The 17,158-nt window shown below is 39.0% G+C and overlaps 1 protein-coding gene across 12 annotated transcripts in view; it reads left to right on the top strand.

The window, feature by feature from the left end:
• PPHLN1 (periphilin 1) overlaps nt 1-17,158 on the top strand; it is a 172,138-nt gene that overhangs the window by 11,306 nt on the left and 143,674 nt on the right. For 4 of the 12 annotated variants that reach the window (XM_055394587.2, XM_055394584.2, XM_055394583.2 and 1 more), the window contains exons 2-3: nt 9,477-9,519; nt 12,773-12,864. In XM_055394587.2, the coding sequence (XP_055250562.1) occupies nt 9,519; nt 12,773-12,864 (93 nt within the window). In that variant the 5' untranslated portion in view covers nt 9,477-9,518. Of the gene's footprint in view, nt 1-8,390; nt 8,512-9,476; nt 9,520-10,608; nt 10,673-12,310; nt 12,551-12,772; nt 12,865-17,158 lie in introns of all 12 variants that reach the window. The other 8 variants (XM_055394580.2, XM_055394586.2, XM_055394585.2 and 5 more) reach the window with 6 other exon arrangements.

Here is a 17,158-nt window from a genome sequence, read left to right as displayed (position 1 = left end):
GGGATTTCTGTGTGTTGATTTTATATCCTGCAACGTTACTGTAATCATTGATTAGCTCTAGTAGTTTTCTGGTAGAGTCTCTAGGGTTTTCTGTGTAGAGGATCAGGTCATCAGCGAACAGTGAAAGTTTTACTTCTTTTTTTCCAATTTGTATTCCTTTTATGTCTTTTTCTGCTCTGATTGCTGTAGCCAAAACTTCCAGAACTATGTTGAATAGTAGTGGTGAGAGTGGGCACCCTTGTCTTGTTCCTGACTTTAGGGGAAATGCTTTCAGTTTTTCACCATTGAGGATAATGTTTGCTGTGGGTTTGTCATATATAGCTTTTATTATGTTGAGGTATGTCCCTTCTATTCCCACTTTCTGGAGGGTTTTTATCATAAATGGATGTTGAATTTTGTCAAAGGCTTTCTCTGCATCTATTGAGATAATCATATGATTTTTATTTTTCAGTTTGTTAATGTGGTGTATTACGTTGATTGATTTGTGGATATTGAAGAATCCTTGCATTCCTGGGATAAAGCCCACTTGGTCATGATGTATGATCTTCTTAATATGTTGTTGGATTCTGATTGCTAGAATTTTGTTAAGGATTTTTGCATCTATGTTCATCAGTGATATTGGCCTGTAGTTTTCTTTTTTTGTGGGGTCTTTACCAGGTTTTGGGATTAGGGTGATGGTGGCCTTATAGAATGAGTTTGGAAGTTTCCCTTCCTCAGCAATTTTCTGGAAGAGTTTGAGTAGAATAGGTGTTAGCTCTTCTCTAAATTTTTGGTAGAATTCGGCTGTGAAGCCGTCTGGACCTGGGCTTTTGTTTGCTGGAAGATTCCTGATTACAGCCTCTAGTTCCGTGCTTGTGATGGGTCTATTCAGATTTTCTATTTCTTCCTGGTTCAGTTTTGGAAAGTTGTACTTTTCTAGGAATTTGTCCATTTCTTCCAGGTTATTCATTTTATTGCCATATAATTGCTGATAGTATTCTCTAATAATCCTTTGTATTTCTGTGTTGTCAGTTGTGATCTCTCCATTTTCATTTCTAATTTTATTGATTTGGTTTTTCTCCCTTTGTTTCTTGATAAGTCTGGCTAGCGGTTTGTCAATTTTATTTACCTTCTCAAAGAACCAGCTTTTGGCTTTGTTGATTTTTGCTATGGTCTCTTTTGTTTCTTTTGCATTTATCTCTGCCCTAATTTTTACAATTTCTTTCCTTCTACTGACCCTGGGGTTCTTCATTTCTTCCTTTTCTAGTTGCTTTAGATGTAGAGTTAGGTTATTTAGTTGACTTTTTTCTTGTTTCTTGATGTGTGCCTGTATTGCTATGAACTTCCCCCTTAGCACTGCTTTTACAGTGTCCCAGAGGTTTTGGGTTGTTGTGTTTTCATTTTCATTCATTTCTGTGCATATTTTGATTTCTCTTTTGATTTCTTCTATGATTTGTTCATTATTCAGCAGCGTGTTGTTCAGCCTCCATATGTTGGCATTTTTAATAGTTTTTCTCTTGTAATTGAGATCTAATCTTACTGCATTGTGGTCAGAAAAGATGCATGGAATGATTTCAACTTTTTTGAATTTACCAAGGCTAGATTTATGGCCCAGGATGTGATCTATCCTGGAAAAGGTTCCGTGAGCACTTGAGAAAAAGGTGAAATTCATTGTTTTGGGGTGAAATGTCCTATAGATATCTATTAGGTCTAACTGGTCTATTGTATCATTTAAAGTTTGTGTTTCCTTGTTAATTTTCTGTTTAGTTGATCTATCCATAGATGTAAGTGGGGTATTAAAATCTCCCACTATTATTGCATTATTGTTAATTTCCCCTTTCATACTTGTTAGTAATTGTCTTACATATTGCGGTGCTCCTATGTTGGGTGCATAAATATTTATAATTGTTATATCTTCATCTTGGATTGATCCTTTGATCATTATGTAGTTTCCTTCTTTGTCTCTTTTCACAGCCTTTGTTTTAAAGTCTATTTTATCTGATATGAGTATTGCTACTCCTGCTTTCTTTTGGTCTCTGTTTGCATGGAATATCTTTTTCCAGCCCTTCACTTTCAGTCTGTGTGTGTCCCTCGTTTTGAGGTGGGTCTCTTGCAGACAACATATATGGGGGTCTTGTTTTTGTATCCATTCAGCCAGCCTTTGTCTTTTGGTTGGGGTATTCAACCCATTTACGTTTAAGGTAATTATTGATAAGTACAATCCCGTAGCCATTTTCTTTATTGCTTTGGGTTCGAGTTTATACACCCTTTCTGTGTTTCTTGTCTAGAAAAGATCCTTTAGCATTTGTTGGAGAGCTGGTTTAGTGATGCTGAATTCTCTCAGCTTTTGCTTGCCTGTAAAGCTTTTGATTTCTCCTTCATATTTGAATGAGATCCTTGCTGGGTACAGTAGTCTGGGCTGTAGGTTATTTTCTTTCATCACTTTAAGTATGTCTTGCCATTCCCTCCTGGCCTGAAGAGTTTCTGTTGAAAGATCGGCTGTTATCCTTATGGGGATCCCCTTGTGTGTTATTTGCTGTTTTTCCCTTGCTGCTTTTACTATTTGTTCTTTGTGTTTGACCTTTGTTAATTTGATTAATATGTGTCTTGGAGTATTTCACCTTGGGTTTATCCTGTTGGGGACTCTCTGGGTTTCTTGGACTTGGGTGATTATTTCTTTCCCTATTTTAGGGAAGTTTTCAACTATTATCTCCTCAAGTATTCTTTCATGGTCTTTCTTTTTGTCTTCTTCTTCTGGGATTCCTATGATTCGAATGTTGGAGCGTTTAACATTGTCCCAGAGGTCTCTAATATTGTTCTCATTTCTTTTAATTTGTTTTTCTTTTTTCCTCTCTGTTTCATTTATTTCTACAATTCTATCTTCTAACTCGCTTATCCTGTCTTCTGCCTCTGTTATTCTACTGTTTGTTCCTTCCAGAGTGTTTCTGATCTCATCTATTGCATTATTCATTGTATATTGACTCTTTTTTATTTCCTCTGAGTCCTTATTAAACCTTTCTTCCATCTTCTCAATCTTTTTCTCCAGGTTATTTATCTGTAACTCCATTTTGCTTTCAAGATTTTGAATCATTTTCACCATCAAAATTCGAAATTCTTTATCAGGTAGATTTCCTATATCTTCCTCTTTTGTTTGTGTTGATGGGCATTTATCTTGTTCCTTTACTTGTTGGATATTTCTCTGCCTCTTCATCTTGCTTATAATCCTTTGCTTGGGGTGACCTTTCCCTCTTATGGCCGTTTGTGGAGTTCTCTTTATTATGTAGTTTCCTCGTTGTGTGTGGGGTTGGACAGGTGACTTGTCAAGGTACCCTGGTTACGGAAGCTTGTGTTGGTGTTCTGGTGGGTGGAGCTGGATTTGTTCTCTCTGGAGTGCAACGAAGTGTCCAGTAATGAGTTATGAGATGTCAGTGGGTTTGGAATGACTTTGGGCAGCCTGTATATTGAAAGCTCAGGGCTAGTTTCCTGTGTTACTGGAGAATTTGCGTGGTATGTCTTGCTCTGGAACTTGTTGACCCTTGGGTGGTGCTTGGTTTTAGTGTAGGTATGGAGACATTTGATGAGCTCCTATCGATTAATGTTCCCTGGAGTCAGGAGTTCTCTGGTGTTCTCAGGATTCGGGCTTAAGCCTCTTGCCTCTGGTTTTTGGTCTTATTCTTGGAGTAGCCTCTAGACGTCTCTATCTGTCATTTCCAAGGTGGTTCCCTCTCTTTTAGCTTCTGTTTGCTGGTCTCTTCAGTGTCTAATTTCCGCCCTGATACTAGGTGGTGAGTGGACCCTTTTTACGGCTCAGTTGTTCAGTCCTGTTCTGGGAAGGGAGGAACGCTGCAGACGAATATCTCTGGCGTCTGTGGGGAGTGCTCGGAGCGTCTCGGCCACACTGGGTTTGCCCCCGCTCACAGCACGTATGCTGTCCCAGTCTATACTGCACAGGCTCTAGGTTGCTCTGCCGGGAACTGCCTGAGGCCGGCGCCAGGTTGTATGCACTTCCCAGGTCTGAGCGGCTCAAGTTCAGGTTCTCAGGTACTCCACAAAGGTGCAGACTTGGTTGGGCCTGCGTTTTGTGCCTTCCCTGGTCCGAGCAGCTCAGGGGACCAGGTGTTTGGCGAGCGCGGTCTCTGCGACTTATCGCCTCCTCAGTCCCCGCCACTCAGTTTTCTGGGTGTACAACCGGTGCACCTTCTCAGGGGGATATCGACCGGCCCGAGCCCAAGAAGTCCTGATTAGCAACAAGCCTGTCTGCAGTTTGTATCAGATGCCTTTCTGGGGCCGCGGTTGTCCGCTCCGGCTCTGGCTGCGCTCCCTGCCTGTCTCGGCGGGGGATGGGGGTGGGCCGACCTCAGCCAGCTCGCTCTGCTCAGTCCTTTATTCTGTGAGTGGGGCTGCCCGAGTTTAGGTTAGAGCTTTCCGCCTTTTCGTGGGGAAGCTATCCCACAGTCTGCTTTGCTCTCCCCGGTTCTCTCAAATTGTTCTCGCGGCATTCAAGCCCAGTCCTCTCTCTAAGCAGTTCAGCCGGCTCCTCCCTGCCCAGCCCCCGCTTGCTAATGGCGTATGCAGGTGTCTGCGCTGCTTCTCTGCTGCGAGTTACCGTTTGGCGGGTAGTCTGTGGGTTTTAAAAAAATCTTAAAAAAAAAGAGGGTTATGTGGCCCTCTGATCTTCCAAGGCTCACCACAGATTCGCCAGTGAGAGTGTTTCCTGGTGTTTGGAAACTTCTCTGTTTTTAAAGCCTCCCTTCCCGGGACGGAGCTCCGTCCTTACTTCTTTTGTCTCGCTTTTTATCTTTTATGTTTTTTCCTACCTCCTTTCGAAGACAATGGGCTGCTTTTCTGGGTGTCTGATGTCCTCTGCCAGCATTCAGAAGTTGTTTTGTGGACTTTACTCCGCGTTCAAATGTTCTTTTGATGAATTTGTGGAGGAGAGAGTGGTCTCGCCGTCCTATTCCTCCGCCATCTTGTTCACCTCCTATCTCCAGTTTTCTTGAAGAGATCTCTAGTCTTTGCCATTCTGCTGTTTTCCTCTGTTTTTTTGCATTGTTCATTGAAGAAGTCCTCATCTCTTCTTAGTATTCTCTGGAACTGTCAATTCAGTTGGGTATATCTTTCCCTTTCTCCCTGCTTTCGCTTCTTTTCTTTCCTCAACTATTCTGTAAAGCCTCCTCAGACAACTACTTTGCCTTCTTCCTTTTCTTTTTCTTTGAGATGGTTTTGGTCACTGCCTCCTATACAGTATTATGAACCTCTGTCCACAGTTCTTCAGGCACTCTGTATACCTGATCTAATCCCTTGAATATATTCGTCACCTCCACTGTATAATTGTAAGAGATTTGATTTAGGTCATACCTGAATGGCCTAGTGGTTTTTCCTACTTTTTTTCAATTTAAGCCTGAATTTTGCAGTAAGGAGCTAATGATCAGAGCTATGGTCAGCTCCAGGTCTTGTTTTTGCTGGCTATATAGAGCTTCTCCATCTTCAGCTGCAAAGAATATAATCAATGTGATTTTGATATTAACTGTTGGTGATACCCATGTGTGCAGTCATCTCTTATGTTGTTGGAAAAGGGTGCTTGCTTGATCAGTGTGTCCTCTTGGCAAAATTCTATTAGCCTTTGCCCTGCTCCATTTTGTACTACAAGGCCAAATTTGCCTGTTACTCCAGGGATCTCTTGACTTCCTACTTTTGCATTCCATCCCCTATGATGAAAAGAACTAACATCTTTTTTTGGTGTTAGTTCTAGAACGTCTTGTAGGTCTTCATAGAACCATTCAACTTCAGCTTCTTTAGCGTTACTGGTTGGGGCATAGGCTTGGATTACTGTGATGTTGAATGGTTTGCCTTGGAAACGAACTGAGCTCATTTGGTCATTTTTGAGATTGTACCCAAGTACTGCATTCCCGACTCTCTTGTGGACCATGAGGGCTACTCCATTTCTTCTAAAGGGATTCTTGCCCACAGTAGTAGATATAATGGTCATCTGAATTAAATTCACCCATTCCTGTCCATTTTAGTTCACTGATTGCACAGGATGTTGATGTTCACACTTGCCATCTGCTTCTTGACCACATCCAATTTACCTTGACTCATGGACCTAACATTCCAAGTTCCCGTTCATTATTCTTCTTTACAGCATTGGACATTATTTTCACCACCAAACACATCCCAACTGAGTGTTGTTTGCACTTTGGCTTCCTTCTTTCTGGAGCTGTTAGTAATTGCCCTCTGCTCTTCTCTGTGTTGGACACCTTCCTTTCTGGGGGCTCTTCTTTCGGTGTCATATCTTTTTGCCATTTTGTACTGTTCATATGGTTCTCGCAACAAGATTACAGGAGTGATTTGACATTCCCTCCTCCAGTGGGTCATATCTTGTCAGAACTCTTCACTTGACCTGTCCACCTTGGGTGGCCTGCATGGCATGGCTTATATCTTCGTTGTGTTATAGAAGCCCCTTCCCCATGACAAGGCTATGACCATGAAAGACAGTATCGTTTATTAGCAAACTTCTGAAGCCTATATCCCCGCACTGAATTCTAATCCTGTCTCTGCCTAATTGTGATATAGAGGGTCCTTCCAATTTTCTGTTGTATTCTTCAGTTTTCATGTGGTATTGGATTAGAGAACTTTACTAGAGTACTTCTGATACTCCTCTAATGGGTGGAGTTTGTGGAGGTTAGTGAAGTGATGACAGGTAAGTAAAGATCATCACTTCACTTTGCTGGTAGTCTGAGCGCCTCTGTTTAAATTTAGCTGATGAGCTTCAATTACAGAATGGGTCAATAGCCTAAATCTGGGTAATGTCATCAGCATGTGCCTCTGTTCTGAAGATTGCTGTGCTTATCACTTATTCTTAAATGCTTCAAAAATTACACACAGACTCTTTGAATTCAAGGTGATATTAGTATATTCTTCCCTAATTGCCCTACACTACCTTCATCATATCCTCCTGCTCTAATACCTTTTCCCTTTTCTGTTTTAAAATCCAGCTTAAAGTCCATCTTCTTTACAGCCCATTGTTTTTTCCTTTCTTTTCCAGGTAATCATCAAACTACATCTTCTGTTTTGTTTTACTAATGGTACATGGTTGCATATGGAATTGTCTATATTTCTACATTTCCCACTTATATGGGTTTCTTAAGAATGAAAGGGGTGTTTTCTACTGGTGGATGCTAATTAATTTGCTACATCAAGCTCTGTTTTCATCACTATTCATCACTGTCTTGTGCTCTACTGTTTTATATACTTATTCTGAAAATACATAGTAATTTAGATAATAAAGATTATATTATTGCTGTTTTATAAAAGCAATAGATATGGGAAGAGAATGTTTAAAAGCTAAATACCTACATATTCACTAAAAATATTAATATTTTGGTGTATTCACTAGTAAGAAATAACTTAAAAAAGTGAAATAATTGATTATAAGAGATTGCTTTATAGCCTAATGTTTATATTTAATCACAGCGATGTAGACAATTAAATATCTATTTTTATTTGTAAAGGAAACTAATTTCCTTTTATAAAATTATTTCTATAATTTACAGTAATTGAAATTTTAAATTAAGGTCTTTAAAAATTGTCAACTTTTTAAAGTAAAGAGAGTTTACTTTATTTACCAAACAGTTTTACTTGAAACTGTTATTTTTATAGCTCCTGATAAGGTGAACATCGGGGCATCATTAGGTATGGAGTCAAATATGCAAAATTGTCATCGATTTAACTGGGAGTTGAAGTTTTGGTAATAGTAGTGTAGTATCTAGCTGTTTTGTGGATGTTGTTTGTTTCTAGTTTTCTAGTAGAAATTAAGTTCAGAGTACAGTTTGATGCCTTACAGAAGATATATTCAGCAAATTCAGTTGAGAATTTGATGCTGGATAAATTCATGTTAAATTTTTTTACAAAATTGTGATAAAATGTACATAAATTTTCCTTTTTAGCCATTGAGCATAGGATTCAGTGGTATTAGGTATATCACATTGTTGTGCAGCCATAACCACCACCCAGTGCTTTTCTTCTCCCCAAACGGAAACAACATACCTATTAACAGTAACTCCCTATCTACTAAATTTGCTTTTATTTAAGTTTGTTTCCTGTCTCTGGATTTTAACTCTGTGATTCATTTCGTTACGCTTAGCTCTTCTACAAATGAATTTAATTGGTCTCTTTGTCTCTTGATGATGTATATTCTAGATAATGCTATTTTGACTTTCTGTATGATTATGTTTCTTAATTTTTGCTTTGTTCTAGCTGCTTTATTTCCAGTTGTTGGGCTTCAGCAAAGTTAATTACTTTCACTTTCTTTGCTGCTTATTTTCCTTAGCTTCTGTAAGTTGTGGATTGATTAATTAAAGTAGAAATACTGTGAGGTAATTGCAATAAAATTTTTGTTCTTTGTCTTCCAGACTGCCAGGCAATAAAAGGGAACTAGATCAAGAGTGACCTATAAATTTAAGACTATAAATACAGTCTTATTTCTTCACTCAGCTAGTGAGGCACTTCTCAAAATTTCTGTACAGAAATTAGGTGAGCCTACATGCGACGAGTTGACTCACTGGAAAAGACTCTGATGCTGGGAGGGATTGGGGGTGGGAGGAGACGGGGACGACAGAGAATGAGATGGCTGGATGGCATCACCGACTCTGTGGACATGAGTTTGAGTGAACTCCAGGAGTTGGTGATGGATAGGGAGGCCTGGCGTGCTGTGATTTATGGGGTCGCAGAGAGTCGGACACGACTGAGCGACTGAACTGAACTGAACTGAACTGAATCTTCCTAGTAGACCAACTCCTCTGTCTTTTGAATTTCATGCAAAGGGATAGGTAGAGCTAGAACCTTGAGTAGAGTTAGTTATTTTTTTAAAAGTTAAGAATATTTGAGATATTTGCAAATTTCATCATGAGTCATACATGCCTTTTTTGTTTTTTCATTTTATATAAGGTTGCTCAGTGTACTTCATATATTTTGAAGGAAAGTCATTAAAAGTTTTCCTTCAAACTTATACTTAATAAATTGAGTGTTCTTTGGTGAGCTGATGATTATTGGTTTGATACTGGGATTACTTTTGAACATGGGACCATTTATTACCAATATAAAAATGTAGGGTTTTCCAGACTAAAAGGATGTCAGATTTTCTTTCAATATGTGACATGCTTTAAAGCTAGTGTTCTAGGTGAAAATGACTTTCAGCATCTAGCGCAGTCCTTTCAGAGAAAGGATAAGCGAGAAATCCTGTCCACCTCTCAGTTGGCAAAATTAGGACTAGAAATCTTGACAACAAAATTTTGTTGTTGTTATGAAACTTGAGTGGCCTCTGGTGGTCAAAATAATATATTCTATTTTCAAAGGTGTGTTTGAAGGGAGTTTTGCTTATTAAGGCACGTAATTTTTTATTTTGAGAGCTTGTACAAATGAATGAAAATTTAATTATATTTCTCCATTGCTGTGTGCAGACACAAATCCTTATGTCTGTATTCCCCCCCCACCTACAGGAAATTGTTGACAACTTTAAATTTGATTCCTGAAAGGACTCAAGTAAGTAGAATAGTAATTATTCATACATTTTTGTTGGTGTGGGAAGCCAGTAGATTTCAGTAATTTAGTATTGCATCTTGTTAAGAAACTACATAGTCTTTCTTTAGAGCTCTTGTAGTTTTTCTTTCTCAGTAATTACAAAATCTTACTTTTCCTTATGTTCTCCTTTAGTTCATTAATTTATATTCATAATTTTTGCCATCACTTGACATGTTTTATTTATTGAATGATTTTCAGGACCTTTAAAAACAATTATCTGTTTTTATAATGATAAGATGTGTAAAATATGCAGTGAAAATATTTACCCTCCTATACTTCAGCCATCTCATTTTCCTCAGAGGCAGGCACGGTTATGTTCTCTTGCTTATACTCCCAGGAGTGGTCTACGCATAAGCATGTGTGTATTCATATCCTGCTTTTTTACTTCCAAGGTGTCTGCATTTTCTCCGTGTTAGTCTCCGCTTTGCTTTTTTTTACTTAGCAGTGTATCTTGACAGTCTTTCTATGTTGTTATATATATTACTTTTCCTTGACATGGTTTGCATAGAATTCCTTTATATGAATGTATAGTATTTCATTTAACCTGTACCCTCCGAGGGACATTTTAGGTGGCTGTCAGTTTTTGTCATGCACATATATGAGTGTATGTAGATGGGAGTTGCCAGGTCAAAGCGTATGTGTATTTAACATTTTTAATAGATACTGTCAAATTGTTTCCAGTCTGTTGCAAATTATATTTCATTAACATATGAATGTTGCTTTCCTTACCCTGGGCTTCCCTGGTAGCTCAACTGGTAAAGAATCTGCCTACAATGCAGGAGACCCCGGTTTGATTCCTGGGTCCAAAAGATCTGCTGGAGAAGGGAACGGCTACCCACTCCAGTATTCTTAGGTTTTCTGAGTGACTCAGCTGGTAAAGAATCCACATGCAACATGGGAGACCTGGGTTTGATGCCTGGGAGAAGGGAATGGCTGCCCATTCCAGTATTCTGATCTGGAGAATTTCATGGACCGTGTAGAACATGGGGTCACAAAGAGTTGGACACCACTGAGTGACTTTCACTTTCGCTTTTCTTACTCTCATCAAAGCAGATTTTGCAGAGCTTTGGGTACACCATTGAAGTTTTAGTTTTCATCTTTATTTTGAAGAAAGGTGAGCATCTTTTCAAAAGATTGAGCAATTGCATTCCTTTTTTTTTTGTGAACTGTGTCATGTATCTGTTTTTCTTTAGGGTGGTTGGTTTTTTGTTTTTTTTTTTCCTGCGATTTGATTTCAGTTTGTTGCTCTGTACTGTATCTTAAGTAGGATAAAACCTGACTCATTGTTTAGATTGAAACTTTTTTACTGAAACCTGGATTCAGTAAAGATAGAGGAAAAGTAATGTTGACAATTCATTTTAAGCATCCATCAATTCTTCTACCTGCAAGACTGTTTACTTTGAAATAACATTGTTAATAATGTCTGATTATAGAGTTGGAATTCAGGTTAATTTATCCATTATAGTAAAAGCTAATTTATAACATAAGATTTCCCCTGGCACCTTTGGTTAGTTAGTTAATTTTATTAGTCTCTTTGTATTAGAACACATTATAGTTTTTTTTTTTTAAAGAGAAAATTAAGGTTGATTGTACTATGATAGTGTTAAAAAATATTGCTCTCATCTTCCAGCCTTTATTTTTCACTTAGCCTGAACTAACCTAGAATATTACAGTTCTGTGCTGCCAAAACGGGATGTCCATTCTTTTTTCTCCCCCTTAGTGTTCCATCATAAAGAACCACCAAAAATCTCTTGATGTGTGTCTTTGAAATATTTTTCTTCTTCACAGATCTGTGGACTACGCTTGTGGACTTGCTGCCTTGTTTTCCGTGTACTAAAAGGCCCTAACTTGGTACCTGTCCCGTTTTTGCTTCTTGCTCAAGATCATCTGTCTACTCAGGATGGTTCACAGCTCTATACTGCTCCATGAGTACTGTACCCTCTTTCAGTTCTGTCCTGTTAAGCATTTGTCATCTACTCTGGGGTTACCAGCCTGTTTTTGTAGATAGAATATTTTTGGAGCATGGCCACACCCATACATTTATATATATATTGCCTGTGACTGCTTTCATGTTATAAAATAGCAGAATTGAGCAGTTGAAAATCCCATGGATGGAGGAGCCTGGTGGGCTGCAGTCCGTGGGGTCGCTAAGGGTCGGACACGACTGAGTGACTTCACTTTCACTTTTCACTTTCACACATTGGAGAAGGAAATGGCAACCCACTCCAGTGTTCTTGCCTGGAGAATCCCAGGGATGGGGGAGCCTGGTGGGCTTCCATCTATGGGGTCACACAGAGTTGGATATGACTGAAGTGACTTAGCAGCAGCAGCAGCAACAGAGACCTGTGACCTGCAGTGCCAAAAATATTTGTCTGGTCCTTTACGGAAACATTTGCCAACTCCTAATATGGCATAAGCGTTTTATGTAAATGATTTATGGCTGTTTCCTGCACCCTATTCTCATCTTCTGTCTTGTTTGCATTGTTAACTTGTTCACAGATGCTCTTTCATCAGGACTCTGTATCACACTGCATTAGCTCTCTACCCAGAATGTGTCAGCTCTCTGTCAAAGTAGGAGTCTCTCTTTGCATCCCACATGTGAAGAATGCTGGCAGAACTTTTAATTTCAAATTTTACAAAGGTGCCTTGGCATTAAAATGAGATTCTAGAATTGAAAAAAAATCAAGAGTGGTTTCTTTCAGGGTTTGTTGAGTGTGTTTTTACAGGATTGTTTACTTAGTATTTTTTCCAGGTAAAACCACTTCATTGGATGTACAGAGAGACAGTAAGCTCTTAAGGATGGAGAAAAGATGAAGCTGCAGTTGTACACATCATTCAGCTTTGCTGATCAGTCTCTCATACTACCTATTAAAATGAATCTTTTCTAATTTTTACTCTATGAGAATGGAAAACGTGTGGTCATATGAATCTTCCCATAGTTGATGGGAATATGGTCTTTGAAGCTTTTCATAGCCTTGGAAATTGAAGAAAGGTGGGACTTTTTATTACATTTTTTTTTTAAAGAAAATTTCAAAATTATTTTTGCAGAATTGTTGTAATCATTCTTTTTTTCTTTTGATCACTTACATTTATTCCCCCTTAAGTGTCTCTAGAAAATATTTGGATCAGAATGTAATAACTTACCTTTTCCTTTTCTTACTTATTTCCTAGTAATGTAAAACCCATTATTCTCTGGTTTTTTTTTATTCTTCAGTGGCTTACAGAGGAGATGAAATGTGGTCTGAGGGACGATATGACTATGAAAGACTTCCAAGAGAAAGAGTACCTCCTCGAAGTCACCCCAGTGTAAGTTGTTCTCACATTAGAATAATTCAAAACCTAGTGTCCAAGTGAATTTTCTCTGTCAAAGCTAGTTGAAATGGAAATAGATCAAGCTTTTAAAAGTCAAAAGTTTGAAAATAAAAGAACATTTCATTTATGTAGGAAATCTATAGTTTACATTTCTTATTTAAATTTCTTAAAGGAAGGGCTTGTATTGAATGTCATTTGTGAAGAAAATTTGAGGTTTGATAAAACTCAGACCATCAGTTAACAAAGAAGTGTTTAAGCAAGGGGCAACTCTGGGGCAGGTAGGCCAGTTTCTGGTATGCTGTTCTACTGCTTTTCTCTTTGTTGCTCTGGGAGTTAGTAATTTGAGCCAGTCCTTTTCTTTGCTCAAGGAGCTTGCTGTTTTGCTTTTTATTCCCAGCACTGTGTTTATAACCTGGCACATAGTAGGCACTCATGTTTATTGAATGGGTGTATGTTCTCTCTCTCTCTCCTCAAAATCCTCTGCAGAGATCCGAGGGAGGCTCTGGGGAAGGTCAAGAAGCTGTCAATCTTACACGTTTGCTTGGGGGATTGGGCTCATGATGGTGGTATATGGTATATTATGGATTCATTATACACCACCAGAAGGCACAAATATTTGTTTATATGTTAGTTGTTTTTTACTTCTATAAGTAAATCCTCTAACCCTCTTAGGTGGGTGGTATCACCTTCATGATTGTCATTTCTGCTAGGTTACAGCTTACGTTGGGGTTGATCTAAAGTGATTGAAGGTGGAAAAAATGAAGAGGCCTACCATGTTTCAGAAGGGGCAGATTTAATTATTACCAAATATCGTTTTTTCCAGGTTAACTTATAGACTTGATGTTTCTAATAAATATCTCAATTAGAAAATATTTTCAGCTTGATAGAATTATTTTATAGTTTACCTAGAACAAACAGGTGATAAACAAAATGTAGGACTAATGCAGCAATGGAAAAAGGTACGAATTATTTAAAAAAAAAAAAAAATTTTTTTTTAGGTCCCTTACTCTCCTATAGATATATCCTATTAGAAATTTAGGATATTTAAAAGGGTTTTCTGTGTGGTTATGCCATTAACTGAATATATATCGTTGGGTTTGTTTTACTTTGTTTTTTTTTTTTCTAGTTAGATTTTTTTTAATGTAACACATTTATTGTTGTTGTTTAGTCACTGAGTCATATGTGACTCTTTGTGACCCCATGGAATGAAGCCCATCAGGCTTCTTAGTCTGTGGGATTTGCCAGGCAGAAATACTGGAGTCTCTACTGCTGAGCCACTATGAAAGCTTCTGTAACACTTTTACATGGCTTCAGATTATAAAATAAGTTATATTTAGAGAGAAGATGACTTTAGTCATCTTTAAATGATAATTTATTGTGATTATCTATTTAGCTAGTGCCTGCTTACATAAGTGAGATATAAACTTCCTAATCTTCAAAACAATTTTGAGTGTTGAATAGTATAACATTTATAGTGCTTCAGTTCAGTTCAGTCACTCAGTAGAGCCTTAAAATGTAGACAGAAATTTATATGTGGAAATACAGTTTCATATAACAATGGGAAGTACTCATGATAAAATCATGGAGAAAGTTACAACATAAAACCTTTATGACACTATTCTGCATTGTGTGTACCTGCTATGGATATGTTAATGATAGAACACACTGCAGTGGCAGTTGGCTTAAAGAGCTGTTAAAATTGAAAGCCAAGAGAGCTGCCCAGAGGCAATTGCTAAGCAAAGAAGCTGGTTTAAATAAGATGGAGGAGTGAATTTTAAGATAGGAATCCGTTTATTAGTGTCATAACTTGAATATGTCAGCAAATCTGGAAGATCCAGCAATGCCCACAGGACAGGAGAAGGTCAGTCTTCATTTCAGTTCCCAAGAAGGGCAGTACTAAAGACTGTTCAAACCATCGGACAGCTGCACTCATCTCCCATGCTAGTAAGTTCATCCTTAAAATCTTGCATGCTAGGCTTCAGTGTTACACAAACCATGAACTTCCAGACGTCCAAGTTGTGTTTAGAAAAGGCAGAGGAAAGTGAAAGTCACTCAGTTGCGTCCAACTCTTTGCGACCCCATGGACGATACAGTCCATGGAGTTTTCCAGGCCAAAATACTGGAGTGGGTAGCCTTTCCCTTCTCCAGGGGATCTTCCCAACCCAGGGATCGAAACCAGGTCTCCCGCATTGCAAGTGGATCCTTTACCAACTGAGCCACAAGGGAAAAGGCAGAGGAACCAGAGATCAAATTGCCAACATTTGCTGGCTCATGGAGAAAGCAAGGGAATTCAAGAAAAACATCTACCTCTGCTTTATTGACTACATTAAAGCCTTTGACTTGTGGATCATAACAAACTGTGGAAAGCTCTTAAGGAGTTGGAAATACCAGATGATCTTAACTGCCTGCTGAGAAACCTGCACGCAGGTCAAGAAGCAACAGTTAGAACCTGGTGTGGAACAACTGATTGGTTTAGGGTTTAGAAAGGAGCACAGCAGGGCTGTCTATTGTCACCATGTTTGTTTAACCTATATGCTGAGCATATCAGGAGAAATGTCCGGCTGAATGAGTTACAAGGTGAAATCAAGATAGGAGAACTATCAACAACCTCAGATATGCAGATGATACCACTCTAATGGCAGAAAGCAAAGAGCAACTAAAGAACCTCTTGATGAGGGTAAAGGAGGAGAGTGAGAAAGCTGTCTTAAAACTAAATATTAAAAAAACTAAGATCATGGCCTCCGGACCCATTCAGTTCGGTTCAGTTCATTCGCTTAGTCGTGTCTGACTCTGCGACCCCATGAATCACAGCATGCCAGGCCTCCCTGTCCATCACCAACTCCCGGATTTCACCCAAATTCATGTCCATCGAGTCGGTGATGCCATCCAGCCATCTCATTCTCTGTCGTCCCCTTCTCCTCCTGTCCCCAATCCCTCCCAGCATCAGGGTCTTTTCCAGTGAGTCAACTCTTCGCATGAGGTGGCCAAAGTATTGGAGTTTCAGCCTCAACATCAGTCCTTCCAGTGAACACCCAGGACTGATCTCCTTTAGAATGGACTGGTTGGATCTCCTTGCAGTCCAAGGGACTCTCAAGAGTCTTCTCCAACAGCACAGTTCAAAAGCATCAATTCTTCGGCGCTCAGCTTTCTTCACAGTCCAACTCTCACATCCATACATGACCACTGGAAAAACCATAGTCTTGACTACACGGACCTTTGTTGGCAAAGTAATATCTGTACTTTTTAATATGCTATCTCGGTTGGTCATAACTTTCCTTCCAAGGAGTAAGCGTCTTTTAATTTCCTGGCTGCAGTCAGCATCTGCAGTGATTTTGGAGCCCAAAAAAATAAAGTCTGACACTGTTTCCACTGTTTTCCCATCTATTTCCCATGAAGTGATGGGACCAGATGCCATGATCTTAGTTTTCTGAATGTTGAGCTTTAAGCCAACTTTTTTACTCTCCTCTTTCACTTTCATCAAGAGGCTTTTGAGTTCCTCTTCACTTTCTGCCATAAGGGTTGTGTCATCTGCATATCTGAGGTTATTGATTCCTAACAGTCTTGATTCCAGCTTGTCCTTCATCCAGCCCAGCGTTTCTCATGATATACTCTGCATATAAGTTAAATAAGCAGGGTGAAAATATACAGCCTTGCAGCCAGTCTCTTGTTCCATGTCCAGTTCTAACTGTTGCTTCCTCACCTGCATATAGGTTTCTTAAGAGGTAGGTCAGGTCGTCTGGTATTCCCATCTCTTTCAGAATTTTCCACAGTTTATTGTGATCCACATAGTCAAAGGCTTTGGCATAGTCAATAAAGCAGAAATAGATGTTTTTCTGGAACCCTCTTGCTTTTTCGATGACCCAGCGGATGTTGGCAATTTGATCTCGGGTTCCTCTGCCTTTTCTAAAACCTGCTTGAACATTTGGAAGTTCACGGTTCACGTATTGCTGAAGCCTGGCTTGGAGAATTTTACTTCATGGCAAATGGAAGGGGAAAAGGTGGAAGCAGTGACAGATTTCCTCTTCTTGGGCTCTAAAATCACTGCAGCCATGAAATCAGAAGACAATTGCTTCTTGGCAGGAAAGCTATGACAAACCTAGACAGTATGTTGAAAAGCAGAGGCATCATTCTGCCGACAAAGGTTCATATAGTCAAGTCTATGACCTTCCCAGTGGTCATGTACGGTTGTGAGAGCTGGATCATAAAGAAGGCAGAGCACCAAAAAATTGGTGCCTTTAAACTGTGGTGCAGGAGAAGATTCCTAAAAGTTTTTTGAACATCATGGAGA

This window comes from Moschus berezovskii, chromosome 6 (genome assembly GCF_049115385.1).
Source record: "Moschus berezovskii isolate FMDL1 chromosome 6, NW_MosBer_1.0, whole genome shotgun sequence".
Classification (NCBI taxonomy): Eukaryota; Metazoa; Chordata; class Mammalia; order Artiodactyla; family Moschidae; genus Moschus; species Moschus berezovskii.
Note: the sequence above shows the minus strand (reverse complement) of the source record. Positions and strands in the feature narration are given on the sequence as shown.